This window comes from Orycteropus afer, unplaced genomic scaffold (assembly GCF_000298275.1).
Source record: "Orycteropus afer afer isolate SDZICR_OR568_19922 unplaced genomic scaffold, OryAfe1.0 scaffold00354, whole genome shotgun sequence".
In the NCBI taxonomy this organism is placed as follows: domain Eukaryota; kingdom Metazoa; phylum Chordata; class Mammalia; order Tubulidentata; family Orycteropodidae; genus Orycteropus; species Orycteropus afer.
This window is the reverse complement of record NW_006921941.1, coordinates 2,199,838-2,219,120: the sequence shown is the minus strand read 5'-3', so window position 1 is coordinate 2,219,120 and position 19,283 is coordinate 2,199,838. Positions and strand designations below refer to the sequence as shown.

The 19,283-nt window shown below is 47.1% G+C and overlaps 1 protein-coding gene across 1 annotated transcript in view; it reads right to left on the bottom strand.

Moving 5' to 3' along the window:
* Positions 1-19,283, bottom strand: part of TET3 (tet methylcytosine dioxygenase 3) — a 159,725-nt gene that overhangs the window by 127,879 nt on the left and 12,563 nt on the right. The window contains exon 2 of the mRNA XM_042782514.1: positions 14,419-14,475. Within this exon, the coding sequence (XP_042638448.1) occupies positions 14,419-14,475 (57 nt within the window). The remainder of the gene's footprint in view (positions 1-14,418; positions 14,476-19,283) is intronic.

Here is a 19,283-nt window from a genome sequence, read left to right as displayed (position 1 = left end):
GAGCAACCCATCCCCGGGAACTCATACACAGGCCCTAAAATGATGCCACAGAGTATAGACAATGTGCTATGGGAACTTACAGGAGAGAGGGGCTGCTTGCTCCCTGGGTGGGGGGGTGTCAGATGGCAACAGCTGATAAAAAATACTAGGGCATTTCTAATGTACCTACAACAAAGAGCTAAAAAGTGTAACAGAAAAAGATTCCATCCATAATAGCAAAAAGCAAAACAAAACAAAGCTACAGCATGCCAGGAATAAATGTTACAAGAAATGTGTAAGGCCCATATGAAGAAAACTTTAAAACTTCAATGATGTTGTTGCTGTTGTTAGGTGCCATCAAGTTGTCTCCGACCATAGCGACCATATGTACAGCAGAATGAAACACTGCCCAGTCCTGTGCCAGCTCCAAAACTTCAATGGACACACAAAAAGAACAGAATAAATGGAAAGGTAAACTTTCCATGCCTTGGATGAGAAGACTCATTATTACAGCTGTCCATTCTCCCCAAAATAATCTATAAATTCCATGCAAGTCCAATGAGAAATCCCAATATATTTCACGGAATCTGACTAGTTGATTCTAAGCTTACGTGGAGAAACAAATGCAAAAGAAAAACCAAGAAAATGTGCAAAAAATGAATAATAAGGGGAAAGTTTTACATAAATCTTATCTAAGAACTGTGGATATTAAAAAAAATGAAATATTGACATAGAATCAGACAAATTAATCAATGAAACTGAAGGGAGACTTTAGGACATACTCATGTATATAAAAATATTTATAATATGCTTAATGTAGAATCACAAACCATCAAGGAAACTATTTATACTCAATAGATAGGGGATAACAGATTTCCTACTTGGGAGAAATTAGAGCTACACTTATACCATATACAAAAATATTAATGTGTTCTGACTGTATAAAATCAAATCCCTATATGATGGGTATACTGACAGACCAATGAGAGACCAAAAAATTTTTTTCAGAATATCAATATATTAAAAATTTTTATGGATCAATACTAATGACAACCTAATTAAAAATGAGTAATGGATATAGCAGGTCACACACAGAAAATGCAAAAGGCTAACATTTGAAAACATTACCAACTTCACTAACAGAATAAATTAAACTAAAATGAAATCATATTTTTCACCTATAGACGGGCAAAAATTCAAGGCTGATAATTCCTCATTCAGTGCTGGTGGGAAGATGAATTTGACAGACATTATCAAATTGCCTTTTGGAAGAGTAATTTGGTGATAGCAATTAAAATTCTACTTCTGTGATTTTGTCTTATACAAATACTTGAACAAGTATAATAATAATATAAAAAATGTGTACAACGATGTTCATTGCCACATCATTCATAATTATAAAAAATCAGAATTGTAAAATGACCATCAATATGAAACAAGTTAAATAAATTATAATACATCCCTAAAATTAAATTCTCCATAGCAATCTAAAAGGCTAAGAAAGATGTACTGACAGGGAAAGATGTCCTCTAAATATTGTTGTTGTTGTTGTTGTTGTTGTTGTTATGTGCCATCGAGTCAGACCCAACTCACAGTGACCCCTCCTTGGATTTCCAAGGCAGTAGTGATACTGCCTAGGAAACCCAAGGAGGGGTCGCTATGAGTCGGGGCCGACTCGACGGCAAATAACAACAACAACAACATCGCTATGGAAGTAGATTGCCCCATCTTCCTTCCGAGGAGTGGCTGGTAGGTTTGAACTGCCAGCCTTCTGGTTAGCAGTCAAGTGCCTTAGGCACTATGCTACCAGAGCTATTAGTGAGTGAATAAAAGATTATCCAAAAGACGTATGGCATAAAAACATTACTGTAGAAAACATGAGTTCATGTACTCATGTTAAAATCTGGAAAAATATGTATAAATTGTTAGCAGTAATTATACTTTGAAGAAGAGGAAATAAGGACTTTCAGTTTCCAATTTATATACTTTTATATTATTTAAGTGGGCATTAAGGTCCTTTTTTAAAAAAAAAAAAAAATATGGGGGAAAAAAGAGAAAGAACAACAGTACAACTACTCTAGATTGAACCCAACATCCATCCCTCACTACTACTGGATTCTAGGTTGAGCTCAAAGTCTGTCCCTTCTTGGCCCACACCCTCCCCTGCCCTCTACTACTCTCTAAAGACTCAGGATAAAGGGTAAGAAAATCTATTCCCCATGATGTTGTACCTTCTACCTTGTGTTTGACCCCTGGGCCAAGTCATTTCTCTGCTAGTTGGAAGAAGTTCAGGCTGGATGCAAAGAGCTCCCTCCACCTCACTAGGTCCTCCTTTGCAATTTTGGATCCTTGTTGCCCTGCACTCTGTGCTCTAGGGAATGAGTACAAAAATAGATTTTGCATGGAGTGCTGCAGCCTCTGCCCAAGAGATTCCCATTATGTTTTTCCTGGCACTATGGATCCCTCTCTCTTCTGTTCTCTCCATCTCAGGGCACTCTTCATACCTTAGGGATACCAATTGATCCACATTTTCTCAAAGTCTATGAAAGAAGCAGGCAGCAAGACTTTTAACCTGCAGCCTAGCCCAGCTCAGCTAGGCCAAATACTTTCTCACTGCCCCTAGCGTCTAGCTTCATTTCCTCTGGCGTTAATGTGTTGAGGCTTGTCTGTTATGTCCCATCAAGTCAATCTGACTCACTGCAACCCTACATGACAGAGCAGAACTGCCCCCACAGGATTTTCTAGGCTGTAATTTTTTTTATGAGGACAGTTTAGTAGGTCTTTTCTCCCATCTTTTCTCTGGAGTGGCTGGTGGGTTCAAACCTCTGACCTTTCAGTTAGCAGGCAAACACTTAATCTCTGTACTAGGAGGGCTCTGGAGGCTTGTCTAAGTGCTACTAAAACTCTAATCTGGGCTTAGGATCTGCTCTGGTCCTAGGCAATAAATCCAAACTACTCTGCTTAGCTTTAAAAAAAAAAAAAAAAAAAATCCATAGGTCTTGAATACTACTCTGGTAAACTGGGTCCCTTAGCCAGAGTTTGGAGACAAAGCCTCAGAGAGTAATCAAGTGCTACTTCCCAACCCCCTCACTTTGCCATTGTTCCATGAACAGATTCTCCTCGGGGACCTTGTTAGGAGGAAGGGTGGTCAGGCTCCCCAAGAGCCCCAGCACATATGAAATATCAAAACTTAAGAGAATGTGGCTGAGTTGAGCCTAGAGAAAAAAAGTCATTATTTTTCAATGATTGTTTATCTATCAAAGGATATAAAAAGTGTCCTAAGGATCCAACTGAAGAATGTAGAAAAAGCACATGTCAAATAAACATAAGGAAAAGAAGACAATAAGGATTAAAGCACAAATTAAAGGCTTAGAAAATAGAAAGCAGAATTGATAAATCTATGTGCTCTGGCAGTTCAAACCCACCAGCCACTCCTCGGAAGGAAGGTTGAGCAATCCTACTTCTGTAGTGATACTGCCTTGGAAACCCAAGAAGGGGTCGCTATGAGTCGGGCCGACTGGATGGCAAACAACAACAACAACAACAAATGTGCTTTACTGGTCTTTGGTAAGATTTGGGGGGAGGAGGACCTCTGGCAAAGCTAAGCAAAGAAAAGAGGGAAAAAATACTAATATAACATTAGAAATGAAGAAATTGAAAAGAATTACAGGTACTGGGAATTGAAAAGCAATAATTATTTACTCTTTATGCTAATAACTTGGAAAATAGAATACTCTTGTGGAAAACACAAAATAAAAATTTTATATCAATAATCAATAGTTTTATAGAAAGATAATCATAGAAATGAAATCAGAAAGCTGCAAAAGCCTATCCCTCAAAAAAGGCTTAGATGGTTTCAAAGCATATTCTTCCAAATCTTTAAGGAGTGAAATTATTGTTTAAATTATTCCAGAGCATAAAGAACAAAAGCTTCAAAATCCATTATATGGAGTTATTACTACTCTAATACCAACATCTGACAACAAAAACACAAAGGGAAAATGATAGGTCAAATATAGGTGCAAACTCCCATACTAGTAAATTACATCAAACAATATACTAAAAAAAACAACTCCAATACCAAACATGGTATATTCAAGGAACCCCAAGGTAGTTTAATATTAAAATTGTATTAACATGATTCATCCTATTAAGAGGCCAGGTTTCCTGGTCTGATAGAACCTGGTGAGACCCACAAGACTATGGTACTTGACTGCTAATCAGAAGGTTAGTGGTTCAAACCCACCAGCCACTCTGTGGAAGGAAGATGGGGCAATCTACTTCTGGAAAGATTTACCACCTCAGAAACCCAAAGGAGGTCACTATGAGTCGGAATCGACCTGATGGCAGTGAGTTTGGTTTTTCAGCTTTATTAAGATGCAAAGGAGAAAAATCATGTAGTCTTCAAACCATGCTAAAAAGACACGTGGCAAAATGACACACCCATTACTAACAGGAAACAAGAACTTCTTAATGAAACAAAATAGGAGAACATTTCTTTAACATGATTTAGCATACCTAAACCAACAATCACCAGCTTTATGCTTAAAACACTAGGTACATTCATATTAGAATGAAATGAATAAAATAAAAATCATTAGGGAGAAAGTTGTCCTCTGGTCAATAAATATTGTCCAAATGAATTTAACACAGAAGATAGGTCCTAGGACAGAGGCAGTGCATCTACTGACAAGAGTTTCAGCCCTGAAGCCAGACATCCCTGGGCTTGATTCCAGCCCCACCTCTTGTGAAGCATCAGCTCAAGTTTAAGCTAGTGCCTCAGTTTCCCTGTCTGAAAGGTGGGGCTACCACTATCTGCCTCAGTGTTGTCGTGAGGGCTAAGTAAGAAAATTATGAACCCTTCATCCACCCCACGTGCCCCACACATCATAAGCATTCAAAAGTTGGCATTACTCTTAGTTATTATGTAAAGTAAAGCGGACTCTACAACAGCTTTCCTCCATTTTTATACACAGCACCAAGTAAGCATCAGCATGCAGAGAATAAAGTCTGGAGGCATACTCCAGCTAATTACTGTCTTGTTAATGTCAACTGAGAGGTGGAATTATAGGTGGGTTCCCTCCTCCTGCTTCTATTTCTATTTTCTACATTTTTAAAGCATATGTAATAATAAAGAGGTCAAAAGGCAAAAAAAAAGAAAGAGAGATAGATTTTTGGAGTTACCCAAACTGGGGACTGGCAAGCCTAAAGGCCAAGGTGGAAAAGGCATTCAAGATGATAAGAAAGAGCAGATCACACAGGAAAGGGGCTCCTAGTGCAGTGGGTAAGCACTCAACTGTTATCTGAAAGACCTGTGGTTCGAACCCACCAGCGGCTCCACAGGAGAAAGATGTGGCACTCTGTTTCTGAAAAGATTACAGTCTTGGAAACCTAATAGGGCAATTCTACTCTGTCCTATAGAGTCACTGTGAGTCAGAATTGACTCAACAGATAATGTGTAGGTAGGTCACACAGGAGTGGGATGCAGGCTTCCTCTGTCCCCAATCTGTCACAGTGAGACCCACTCAAGTTTTAGGAGCAGCCACATGGGCATGTAAAAGTATTCCTGGAGGAGGACAAGCTAAAGCCCTCCAGGCCCAAAGCTATCATAACCTGCTGTTCTAGGCAATGGGAATGAGGCACAGGGTGGGGGATACTGGTACTGGTTACACAGGTGTGTTTACCTTAGGAAAATTCACCAAGCTATATACAACATACGTATTTTCCTATATGCATGCTATAATTCATTTTAAACGTTTTTAAAAATCGAAAACTGAAAAAAGGAAAACTCAGCTTCTGTCATCTGCTAGAGTTTCCCTCTTAATTCTGGTTTTAATAAATAGGAACTCATGGATCAGTTTCATGGAACAGAACATTCAATCCAGTGTTTTATCTGACATGTCTCATTGTCTTAAATTTTCCAGATTCAGTAAAATTATCAATGGATAAGAAGAAATTCCAGGGCAACTGGCGGGGGGAGGGTATGGGAGGCACAGGGAAAGCCAAACTGGGTAAGTACAGTGGCTCCCAGCCCCAGCTGCACATTCAAATCACCTGGGGAGCTTTCAAAAATGCTGGGGCCCAGGCTCCACTCCAGACCGATTACATCACTCTCTGAGGCTGGGGCCCAGGCATTGATACTTTCTTTTTTAAAAAAGCTCTCCAGATGATTCTAATATGCAACCAGGGTTGAAAACCACTAAACTAGTTAAACCAGAGAGACTGGCCATTGGAAGCTCTCTAGGCAAGTTGAAACGTGGCCCTGCTTGTCTGGGTGGAGGCTGTGGGGATGGGAGCAAGCATGTAGAGTTGGAGTGCCCTGGCACCCACCCAGGTCCTCCTCCACACCCCGCTCTCCCCCAACACCTAGGGGCAAGACCTAGTAGGGAGGAATGCCCCCCACATGTAGGCAGTGTCTGGAAAGTGAGGGAGAAGGGCTGTCCAAGAGTTCTGGCTCCCAGCCAGGCTGTACAGAGTGCTCTGCACCACTTGCCAGGACTGCCCCAAGACACACGCTACTCCAACCACACAACCCCAGAGCTAAACCCTACCTACCACCCAAGGTCCAAATAACACCACTCAGAACTGACAGATGCAAAGAGGAAGTGAAGGAGAAGTAATAATGGGAGGAGAGGCCACAGGGCAGAGGTCAAAGAGCAGTTCAACCATCAGATAAAGCTCTGGATCAGGTGGCAGGGCCAGAAGAGGGTGACGCCACATGACCTATCTGTCTGGAGATTCCAGCACTAATCCCCTGAGGCCCCCACAGCACTCATGCCTTGTGTCTATTCTACCCAAGAGACAGGGACCCAAAAGTCTGACCCCAGAAGATGGCTATCTTGACTGGGCAGCCCTGTGGCACTTTCAAAAGCTCCTTGGATGATTTCTGATACATAGTGATCCTTGGCTCATACTTCACAGTGATGCCCCCTTCTGCTCAGCCTAGGACTTAGCACTGAGTTTCCCACCTGAGGAGCAAGAGTGGAGGTGGACTGAGGCCTTGAAGGATGTTCTGGAATGGAGAGAATGGGAGAAGAGAGGGGGATCCCTACTGCCAGGAAACACATGGTGGTCATCTCTTGGGCAGAGCCTGCAGCACTCTGTGGAAAATTCATTTCTGTACTCCTCCCCTAGAGTTCAGGGTGCAGGGCAACAAGGATCCAAATTGCAAAGGCGAGATCCCCTGTCTGGGTCTAGCAGGACCTGGTGAGGTAGAGGGAGCCCTCTGTACCCCAGCCTGAATGTCTTCAAGCCAGCAGAGAAATGAGTTGGCCCAGGGATCAAACTCAGGGCAGGAGGTGCAGCAAAGAGACTTTGTCTGGGGACCCAGATAGGGTTCTCAGCCCAAAGCTCCTTCCAGGGTCTCTCCTTCTGCCTCTGCCGGGAGTTACTAGCCTCCCTGGTTCTCCTTCCTTCTGCAGACTGACCTGCAGGAATCAGAGATGGACCCTGGGCAGGGGTACAGGAAGGTGGACTGACAGGAAACAGCTCCTTCTGTAAACTCCATCTGCTCAGCAGGGCTGGGAACCAAGGCTTGTGGGCTATTAGACCAAGACTCCCGGGGATTGGAGGGAGGGGGAATGTATGTGTGGGCAGGGGAGGGGGCGGGGAGTTGGATGCTGCTGAGGAGGCAAAGCAGGAGACGACTCAGTCAACAGGGCACAGAGCTCACTTTCAGGAACAAGTTGCAAACCCTTTCAATGCCTTTGTTTCCTTTGCAAAGCCTATAAGGTTAGAATTACATGTGAAAAATGCTTGGAGGCGGGGTTGAGAAATCCAATTACTTAATCACCAAGGGCACAACAGTTCCAGGCCACAGAGGTAACCAGGATTTGTGCAGACCCTAATCTTAACTGTCCTTGGGTTTGCCTCTTAGGAATATTTTTGTATCAAAAGAGCCCATAACTACCCCTCCCTAGTCCCATCTTCACTCTTCTCCAGGATCAGAAGCAAGAGCAGAAGAAAATCAGTATACACACAGACACACACACACACACATATATATTTTTGGGGGGGGGGTTCTGAACTTTAGCATCTGAAGTGAAAAGGCCAAAGATCCCTAGTAGGGAAGGGGGAAAAAAAGAACTTGCAAACTGTTTGCAAGGGAGTAGGGTACATGAGATGGTGGCAGGTACTGGAAGGGGATCAAGAACATGAGAGATGCCCAAACTCATGCATTCCAAGACACTGGGATGTGTGTCCTTACAGGTATCAGGGTGGAGTTCTAAATCAGCCCCCAAAAGAAAAAGGCTACATCTCTAGGTTATTAAGAGCCGCCAAATGGAAAATACTCAAAATCCAAGGTGCTCCGACTGAGACAACGGAGCTTTAGTCTCTTGCAGGATCTATATTCACTCCAATATCTACAGGACTCCTGGCCTCACCCTTAACCTTGCTCTTGCTCCAAGTCACACAGTTTACACACACAGTCCTGCCCCACCATCAGAGCTGGAGACCTATAGAGATGAAAAGGCAGGGGAAACCAGATCTACAGAAGGTGAGTGCAAGTACATCTTTCAGGGTACTTGGGGAGAATCTCTGGGATAGAAAGATCTCTACTCTTCCAAGAGGTGGCTCTGTCCCCAGGATGGAGGGTAAGAGAATAGGGAAGTCTTGTCCAAACAAGGAACAAAGTATCCAATCAGAGACCCTATGTGCTCCAGAAACATAGGTGGAAAGTGATGCTACTCAAAGTATGGTCTATAAACCGTTGTTCACCAGTCCTTCCCATAGAAACACAGAAACTGAAAGTAAGTACTTAAAACTGTTACTGCCATTGAAGATGTGCTGCCTGGGCACCCAAGGGCATGGTCACTGGCCTTGCCTTGATGAACGGCTGACAGACAAAAGTGTGTGCTCCCAGGCACCACACAGGGCACGAGCTCCCAACTAGCTAGACCAAGCATTTGTCTGCAATGTTTGGGAAATTTAAACAAGAAAAAAATAAAGCTGGTCCTTTCCCATGTCTAGTTTGAGAAAAAGTAACTTTGGAAGACAACCCCTTCATTTTACAGAGGAAACTAAAGCCCAGGGGCATTATGTGACCTCCCCAAAGGCTAATGGCATAACCAAAGAATAGAAGGAAAATAAGGAACAGAGAGGAAAAGAAACTAGACAACTGTACTTCCCATCCTCCTCTACTCGTCAGTGGGTCACAGTGGTGCCTTCTGAAGCACTAAGGGCTGCAAGACCCACATGCTCATTGTGAGTGGAAGGAATTTCAGGTTCAAGGTCAACTGCCCAGGCATAGTATTTCCATCCAGCTTTACCTTAGCCTCAAACTCGACACATTTAAAGTCAACATCTTCCTTTCAAAACTAAGTTTCCTTTCCAGTTAGTCCATTTATGACCCTACTAGCATAATGTCATCTCCAGATCCCAGAAACACTGACTTATTTGAAAGCAAGCTCTGCACATTGCTTCTGCCTTCAAAGTACCTTGAGCATCAGAGTTTACTGCCTTGAGCCAGTGACAAAAGGAAACGTAAAGAGCTGAGGTGCAGAGTGGGTGAGGGGTTTTGTCTGCCATGTACAAGTCCACAGCCCCAAACAGCATTAAGATCAAAAGTATCTACTGCATAAAAATAAAACTGTTAATGCTGATTTTCCCACTTATAGTTACAACTTCAGGTCATTTAGTTAATGTCTCTGAGCCTCTTCCTTCAAATGGTTTTGTGAAGATCAAATAATCTTTCAGCACTTAGTACTGTACTGGGACATGGTAAGTGCTCGGTAAATGTTGTAAAACAAAAAGAAAAAGAAAAGATGGGAATAGGGCCATAACCCTGGACAGCACGATATTCTACAGATTTTAATCACCCAAGCCACTCCTGTCCCATATTCATCCAAAGCCTCCTAAATTAATCTATAAAGAAGCTATCTCCTTCTCAGAAGCTGCAGACACTGGAAGCAAGGGTGAGTCCTCAGCAAACTGCCAGATACCCAGATGTGAGAAGAATCAAGTCTAAGAGGTCAGGGATGAGAAAAACAAGACTTACAAGAATTGGTAGACCCCTGTGGGCTTGGGACCATAGTCACAGGTGACATCAAGCTCAATTGGCATAACATACTATATAAAACATTGTTCCACCTGTTACTTTGGCAAGTAGCGACTGGGATCTTAAAAGCTAGCAAGCTGCCATCTAGATGCAACGATGGGTCTCTCCTCGTCAAGAAGAAAGAAGAAAACCAAAGTTAATGGAAACAATCAGTCCTAGCGACTGGTACACCATCCGATCTGCAACCTACACAACTATGAGACCAGAAGAACTAGATGGTGGCCGGCTACCACTGTCATCTACTTGGAAGGGATGTAGGAGATACTGGATAGAGAGGGAGAACAATGTGGAACAAAACTCAAAATCATTTGGAGGCAAAAAAAAAAAAAAGAAGAAGGTGGGGACCAGGTTTGCTGGTCCAGTAGAGCCTGGTGGAACCACTGACTATGGCCCTGAGCTGCCCTTCAGGTCTGGAATTGAACCCACACCTGTGGTTTCCAGCCAAACAAAGTACAGGCATATGAGTTAAACATTTACCTCAAGTAGACACACGCCCTGGAGAGAACAATCATGGGAGAAGGAAGGGCTGCTTATGCACAGGGAGACAGCTCAGGGCGCAGAGGAGTATGGAGGGATGGTCACTGGGAAGAGGTTAACTATGGGGAGGAAGTGGGAGAGGAGCTGTTGCATTGTGGTAAACTGTGGTCAGTGACATGAGACAAAGTATATGTGAACTGCTGTATGGAAAGTGAATTTGCTCTGTAAATCTTCACCCAAATCACAATTTACAAAAAAAAAAGAAGAAAAAGAATTGGGAGACCCAATTTAAGGTGAGTGAGCCAAAAGCTGAGCCAAACCAAAGCCCCTCCTCTTCTCCAGCCAACAGCCTAGGGGAGGGTCCTGGCAAGATCACAAAGTCCATTTCTAGCAGAACTGTCCATCTGCAGCTGGAGGGAGCCAAGTACCCACGACCCTCTTCAGTGAACCCAGTAAGAAGCTATAGTTGGCCATCACTGTAGCACAGCTCCAGGAGTCTTAGCTCTCCCTTCTGCCCACTCATGGGTCTATCCTGCAAATTTTTTCCCTCTCCCATGACATTCAAAAAAGAGTGGGGTCACCAAGGAGGTGGAGCTGAGCTCTGGGACTCTAACTCCAATTCTTATCAAGTACCATGAATAAGCCTGTCTCTCACCTCATCCTCAAAGTTTACATCAATATTCTCTTGGTTGGTTTCTTTAATGCTCTAGCCTGGCCTGCTCAGCTGCTTCCTTATCTCCCCAGGTGTTCTGCTGCTTGTAAACAAACCTCAGAGAGAAGGGATTCTTCTTGGCCTCTCACAAAGGACTGGAGAGTGAGAAAAACAGGCAAGAAAGAACAGAACCAGTAGGAGTGAGCCATGGTGTGTAGAAAGTCAAGGATCAGAGCTCCTTAACAAAGGGGCATTCCCGTAGTGGTCAAAGGAGAGATAGAAGGCCGAGATCCTGGGCACAGTCCCAAAATAGTTCCCAGACATCCTCAGCCAGCCAGGGTTCCCATGGGCGTAGAAGCAGCCTGGGAGCCCAAAAGCAGGGCAGTCCAGTGTCCAAACTGCCAAGAAGGAGGCAGCAGCAACAGTGTATGGTAGGGTATGTTCCCTGATATATCATGGGTAGACATACAACACACCAGACAGGAAAATGTCAGCTTGCATTTATCAAGCTCAATCCTGTGCAAACCCCTGTACTAGGCCCTATATGCACCCAGACTAGCTGCCATTAAACAGATTCTAACTCATGGTGACCCCATGTGTGTCATGGTAGAACTATGCTAAAAGGGTTTTCAATGGTTGATTTTTCAGAAGTAGACCACTAGGCCTTTCTCCAAAGGCACCCCTGGGTAGACTCAAATCTCCAATTTTTCAGTTAGCACCCAAGTGCATTCACCATTTGTAGTACTTCATGTACAGCCACATATCGAATATTCTTGATACCTTGGCAGGACCCAGCACAGAATGACAGGCATATTCCTATTGGCTGCTAGACACTATTCACCCTTGGGGCTTACTTATCTGCATCCATCCCATGGGAACACAGACTATGACACCCCAGCTATCCTGTGTCCCAGAGTCTTATGATCTGAGAAGGAGTTCACACACCAAACAGTTCTTTTTACACCAATACCTGACAGTGGTGAGGGGAGCTGCCCTGTTCCAGGGTATGAGACACCACACACAACTGGCCACCTAAAAAAACTCCATGTGGAGGGGAGGTGGCACCAGGAATAGAGGACTCAGACCTGAGTGTTTGCTGGCAGTGCCCAACTTGGGCAGAGAGGAAGCTATGATCATCAGACAGATGGCTCAACAGTAAAACAAGCACAGACACACCTCAGACTTTTAAAAACTCAGCCAGCTTGGGACCCACTCTAAGAATTGGAGAGAAGGAAGACTGGTTTTCCAAGGAGCCCCTGCCACATGCCCACAACCTTAAGGACTGAGTTGTTAGGCTGGGAGCCTCCCAATAGGACCACAAAAAACCGCCACCCTCCTGGGCCAGCAGAATGCAGGCAGGAAGAAATGGAGCACACTTGGAAAGAGCTGAAGGGAAGCAGGTCTGCCAGGGAGAGCACCACTATGGCAGGAGGGGGTGCTTTCAGGAGTAAACAAATCTGCTGGCAGTCCTTCCTCCCAGTAGAGAGGGAAGCTCTGGCTGACAAGGCCGGAGGTACAGAGGAGGGGGTACTGCCCCCTCCCTGAGCCCATCTGGCATCACCCCCTTGCCCTGCTTTTCCCAGGGTAGCGGAGGCAGAAGAGGTCCAATCCACAACCTCCATACTCCAAACCCTGCAACAGCACACACATACTGACAGCTCCCCTAGGCAGCAGTGGGAGGCCAGGTGAGGAAGTGGAGGTGGAAACTGGGGGCTCTGTTCCGGAGAAAAGCCCTTGTGAGCTCAAAGCTCTCTCCTCCCCACCCACAGTCTTGCCAGTACCAACCACTCTGCTTGCCTCAGAGGCTCCCACAGTCTCGTCCCAGGCTTGGGGATCGCCCACTATACCTAGAGTCACCAAGACATGCCCAGCTCCCCTGGGGAGCCGATGCCACCTGGCTTTTCTCCTTCCCCCAGAAGCAAAATTCTTGTCCCTCCCCCAAGTGCTTCCTTGCCTCCAGTTTATTGGGAGGAGGCCAGGGAACCACCCTGGCCTCCTCATCCACCCTGTAGCCTCACCCAGGAGCCCCTACCCCAGATGGGGAAGTAGGGCCCCCACCCAGGCAGTGAGGCAGCAGGGTGCCACTTCCAGTACCTCCACGGAGCTTCCCACAGCTTTCCCAGGAAGCAATAGGAGGGTTTCCAGGGAGGAAAGACTAGGAGCATCTGGGGACACAAAGCAGCTCACCCACCTGCTACCAAAGGAACCAGGCTCTCCTGGCAGGCCAGGGCAGGAACAGGTGTTCTCCATCCAAGGATGGAAGGCCCATCCTGACTTGCCCAACCATCCTTCCCCTCACACTCCTTCCCTAACCACTCTGCTCTGGACTTGAGGGGCAGCCACACTGAGTTGCCTTCAACTCTGTTTTCCTCTCCCAGCCTAAGATACTGCTGAGTAATCCTAAAACAGAGGCAAAGCCCAAGGAAACCTCAAAGACCCTGACCCCTGGCAATCTGAGAGGAATGGCTGTGGTTTCAGTGTAATGGCCTTATACCTGACAAGGCTGGTGCTGACACCCCACTGGACTCTCCCCTCCCCTGCCCTATATATGCCAGCCCCCACCCTCAGAAACCACATGGAGAAGCACAGCCCCCTTTCTTTGCTTCCCACACACCTGGTAATGCTCCCTTCCCAGTCCCCCAGACACCAAGCCACACAGAGTAACAGCAGACGCCCCGCCGGATTCCCAGCCATGATGTTGCATCAGCCCCCACCCTACCCAAAATATCCTCACCCCCACCACCTCCTCTCCAGTCATTTCCATGGTGACAGCAGCATGACTAATGACACCCTATCAGCTTCAGACTCAGGAGTGCAATTCCCATCCCCCCCACCCCCCGGGATTTCTGCAGACTGGATGCAAACCAACAAGGCCAGGGACATTCTCGAGAGATTTTCAGAGGCAGGAGTGTGGAGTGGGGTGCATGTCTTTAAAAATAATAATAACAGTGCAACAAACAAAACCCCAACTGCACCCAAACCATCCAGCTGAGAAAGCAAAAAGAATCTAAACAAAACCCACACAGGCCTGAGAATTCATTGGCCACCCACATCCCCCACCCTTCCCCCTCAGCTGCTGTTACACACAGTGGGAGATTAAGGGGTCACCAGAGAAGACCCTTTATTTTTATCAAATCCAGTCAAACACTTCACCCCTCCCCACCGCCACTGTGCAGACGCGCGCGTGCAGGCGCGCGCGCAGGCGCGCGCGCACACATACAGACACACACACACACACACACATACAAGGTACCTTGACAGCTGTCCCTTGTCCCCACAGCCCGGCTCCTTCTCCAGCCTTTATTTCCACCTGCAAAGAAGCCAGAGAGGCTGATGAGCCAGACTGATAGAAGGAAAGAAGCTAAGTCCGTCTGCTGTACTACCACCACTGAAGGGGAAGGCGGAGACAGAGGGGAGGGGGTCTGAGAAAGAAAGGATAGCAGGGACCATCTTCTTGCCTGCAGCTGCCACCCGGAATCACTGTTGATAGGCTTCTCCGCTTTCCTGTGTTTTTGTTTTCATTTCTCCTTTCTTAACCCTCTCTGGGGTCCAGGAGAACACTGCCCCTCCGCCCTGCGTGGGTCTCCCCTGTCCCCGCGCCCTGCCGGCTCTACCTTGGCCGGCCTCCTCTGGTGCATCGACCAGCCGCCGGGCCTCCCATTATCCCTGCCGGAGCGCACAGAGGGAGGCACTGCAGAGGCGGCGGCGGCCAGCTGCCGGCTTGGCTCCCCTCCCCGCCGCCCCGGCGAGGATGGTGTGCGAGGGGCGGCGCGCTCGCCAGCCAATCCCGGCAGCCGGCCGAGCGGGGGCAGGGCCGGCGGCTGGACCTGCCCAGCCGGGAAGCCGGGGCACCACCGGGAAGGGTGCTGCCGAGCGCTGCTGGCGGCTTCCCAACCCTGCCACCACTCTCTGACAGGCTGGGAGATACCAGCGTACCTCCTCCCTCCTCTGCAGGAAGGGACCCTGAAGATAAGACCCAGAAGACGTCCTCTGCATCTTCAGGGTCAAAGATGACCCACTGCTGAACGGCTGCGCCTAGGGGGAGAGCAGACGCTAGTGGAATTCCTGCCACGCTGATCCCGGTATGCTGCCTCTTCCTATCAGCAGCTAGAACAGGGCCAGGCCCTATAAGAGCATGAGGAGCAATAGCCCCTTCAATCGTTGGGGGCTGGGGTGGGGGGAGCCTAGGCACTAGGAACCTTTGCCCTATTCTTCAGATAAGGAAACAAAACAAGTGACCTTACCCAAGGTTACACAGCTACAGACATCAGAGCTGAGACTCCAATCCAGGTCTACTTTCTCTAAAGACCATACTCTTAACCATTATGCAGCCTTACTCCTCCATTCCCACTGCCCATCTTCCCTCCTCCCCAGCTGCCTGATCTAGTGAGTCTTCCTTCTCCACTTACACAAACATCCACTCCTTACCAGCATCACTTAGTCTCTCCTACCTGAACACACCCTATACCTTCCAAACAGTCCCTTCCACCCCCACATTGTTTTCTCCTCTCTTGGAAAGGCCACAGAAGGCACACACACCACCAACCTCAGAACTTTCTATCCCCAGGAAAAGGTGAGGAGGGGAGGTAGCCCAGACCCCATGAATTCTGGCAGTCCAATCCCTATATTCTGAGCCTTTTAAGGGCCTATACCCAGGAGACTGAAGGCAGAGCAGGAGGAAAAAGAACAGAGAAAGGAGAGGAAGAGCCTGCAGTCCACTCCTGGGTTTAATTCCTGGGCATCACCAGGTGCATCCTTCTCTACGCCACCCTCTCTTTGTAACTGAAAACCCCAGAGCTTTCACTTCCCCGAAAGGTGGACTGCCACATACTCTGGAACCCAGATTCTGTTCCTGGCTCCAGTACCATCACTTGTAGGACCTTGGTGGACCTTGTAGGACCTTACCTCTTTCAGCATCACTTTCATCATTTACAAAATGGGACTTAAAATTTCCTACCTCATACAGTTGTGATGATTCCATGAAGAAATTCCACACAGTGCCTGCCACGCTGTAGGTGCTATTAGCTATCATCACTCTTAGTGTCTAGAAGAGCTCACCAGGTGTGACTTATTCTCACAGATGAATAAGCTGAGGCCAGAAGGGGAAGTGACTCTCAGGACTAGTCACGATGAGTGACAGTCTCTGAATCAGTGATCCATTCTGCTACCTACTCTACCACAGATGCCCAATTGCTACCCCTTCCTAGACTCACAGAGGGTACACTCAGAGTGAGATAAGCTGCCTTGGGGGAGACAGCTAAGCTGACCTCTAGTAAAGAGATTCCAGGAGGCACTGGAGCCCACACTTGCCTCACCTCTGGGGACAAAGGGCAGCTTTGATGAGTTCTTCCTCAGAGCAGAGAGAGAGGCAGGTGACAAGGTAGTCTCTCCTTTATCCTGGCCCCCCAAATCCCTGCCCTAACCATTCACCACACACTCATTCTGCTTCAAGGTAAAAGGGACTAACACTGCCCAGACAATAATAAGTAATACTGTTTTCTGCTGCAGCTGCCACTACATACAGGCATTGTGCCAACTACGCTCTAGGATTCTTACTTAACTTACCCCACACACAACCTTGTCTGTTACAGGGCAATAGACTTAAGAGATGTTATTTGCTATCAACACACAGCTGGTGAGTAGTGGGCTGGAATTCAAATCTAGATCCTTCTCAGTCCGACTTTTAGCCTCTCCCTCTGCCGATCCCAGGACAATGTAAACAGGGCTGGGTCACTTGAACCTGACCACTTCCCTTTAAGCTATGGGTCTGAGAATAATAATGTTCTCATGCCTCGGAGACTTTGCCCATGCTGCTCCTTCAGCCTGGAGTCCCCTTCTCCCTCCCAGCAAGCTAATAAGGCAGAATACTTAATCCAAAGGCTGCCACCCTCCACAGCTTTCCCAGATCACCAAGCCCCCACGGACACCACGCACTCCTCCTGGGTCCTTTCCTGAAGCACCAGTCACAGTGCAGTGCAGTTATTTATTTACATGGCGGTCTTCCCCACGTGGGCGGGAGCCCTGTCTTACCCACTTTACTAGACTCTGCGCAGAGCTGGAATGTGCTAAGCTGAGTTTCTATGCAGGGAGGATGGAGAAGCGGGGGTTGGGCACTGAGCTTTGAAGACCAGCTCCTGGTCTGCCTTCTTCGCTGAGACTCTGAGACTCGAGGAACCTATGCTCTCCTGCCTTCCTTACTAGTCTGTAGGAACCCGGGAGTTCCTGTCCCACTCCAATTGACCCATCAGCCCAACCTCAACCATATGTTTGGCCCTGAACCCCAGCAGCCCAGGGCTAACCCAAAGGAGCCCATACTCCTGAGGCAGCCTACCTGCCCCACCCTGGTCTCCTACCCTTCTCTGGGGTACCCAGACTGTAAGTGTCGCAGAAGTGCATGCTGGGGCCAGAAGCTCACCTGAGGCCTCTCTGCCACCAGCCTGGGCCCTCTGCTCAACTCACAACTGCTCCCCCCACTTCCACCTCTATGTCCTTCCCTATATCACCCTATCTTTCTACATTTGGAGCCTCACAGTAATGGACTCTGACTTGGAACCCCTCTGCAATGATGGCCAAGGGTTCCTCCTTACCTTCTATCACATCCCCTACTACACTACCAGCAGAAGGAACGGGGCCACAGTCCTACCACTGGACAGAGGCAAATATATTGTCACTTTCAGGACACACAAAATACCCCAACACTGAGAACCTTGGGAACGTGGATACTCATAGGCCAGAATTCACACAGAAATATGAAGACCAGGGAATGCCATTCAGTCACAGGTACAGGGGACTGGCAGGAACATTTACCAAGCACCAACCTGCTCCCAAACCAGAACCTGATGTACAGCATCCTATTTAATCTTCAAAACAAACCACTGAGGTAGGCATGAGTCATACCCATTTTAAGAAATTTGAAATCAAGATGCAGAAAGGCTAAGACTCTTGCCCAAAGTCACACAGCTAGAAAGTGACTGAGTGGGGCTCTTGCCACTCCCTCACTCACAAGGGTGCAGTAAGGGCTGCTCTGCAGTTCTGTAAGTTTTCATATCATTCTACCTCTTCTACAGTTGACAAGAGGTAGAGGGAGACTGGCTACTCTTCCTCCTTTGTCACAGCTTGTGTTCTGAACGGGGTCACTGTCCACAGGGCTTTACTTCAATGCTTAGTTCAAGCCCCACTTCCTCCAGGAAGCATTCTCTGGTTACCCCAGTCCTCTGCCAGCTGATGGCACTTCTACTATTTCTTATTTGACACTTGGTACTGCTATTTGTTCTCTCTGTACACATGCCCTGCCTCCCCAACCAGAATCACTGGGGTTGTGCATTTCCAAAGCCCCTGTGAGAGTTTGCCCAACATTCTGTATGCTGAAGGCACTTGGAATCAACTATGGAAGAAGTTAGTGACCTCCTTCCCTTCCCTCTCCATCGCACAAAGGATCCTGCCGGAGAAACCCAACACCCCCTCCACCTTCAGAGCCTGTTTGAAGTCCCTGGTGTCCACGCATCAATTTCCACCCAAGTAATTGCAGCCCATCACACACACATCATCCCTTATATTTGAAACTCTGTGCAGTTGTCATGGGAACTGCCTTTGCCTTCATTCACTGATCAGGCTTCACAATTAGCTTTGGCAGCGGAAGTCTGTGTCAACAGCAATCGCAGGGAGGAAGAAGTGAAAGAAGTGGAGGAGGAGGAGGAGGAAGAGCAGCAGCAGCAAGAGAGGAGGAAGGAAAGATGCTTCTCCTTCAAGATGCAGTAGGACCAGACTGAACCAAGGCACCCAGTCATATCCAGGGAAAAATGTCACGAGTCACTCAACAACTCCACCCGCAGCTTCCTGAGCAACAAACAGAATACCCCTGGGGCCCCCATAGCTACAGGGAGTAGTCACAGCTCTGCCCATACCCCCTATTCCCTCATAGATACTTGTGAGGTGGTCTTATACTCTATGAATGCCATTAGAGTCTTCCCCATCCTGAATTCAACAGCCTTGGACCACTTTTTCAAGACCCAAACAAATTACAAGGGACCACATGATGCTGTTCAGATGGGACAAGAATGCTGAGTGGTTTAGAAACATGATGGCAACCCCAGCAGAAGCTGTCCAAGAGGAATGAAT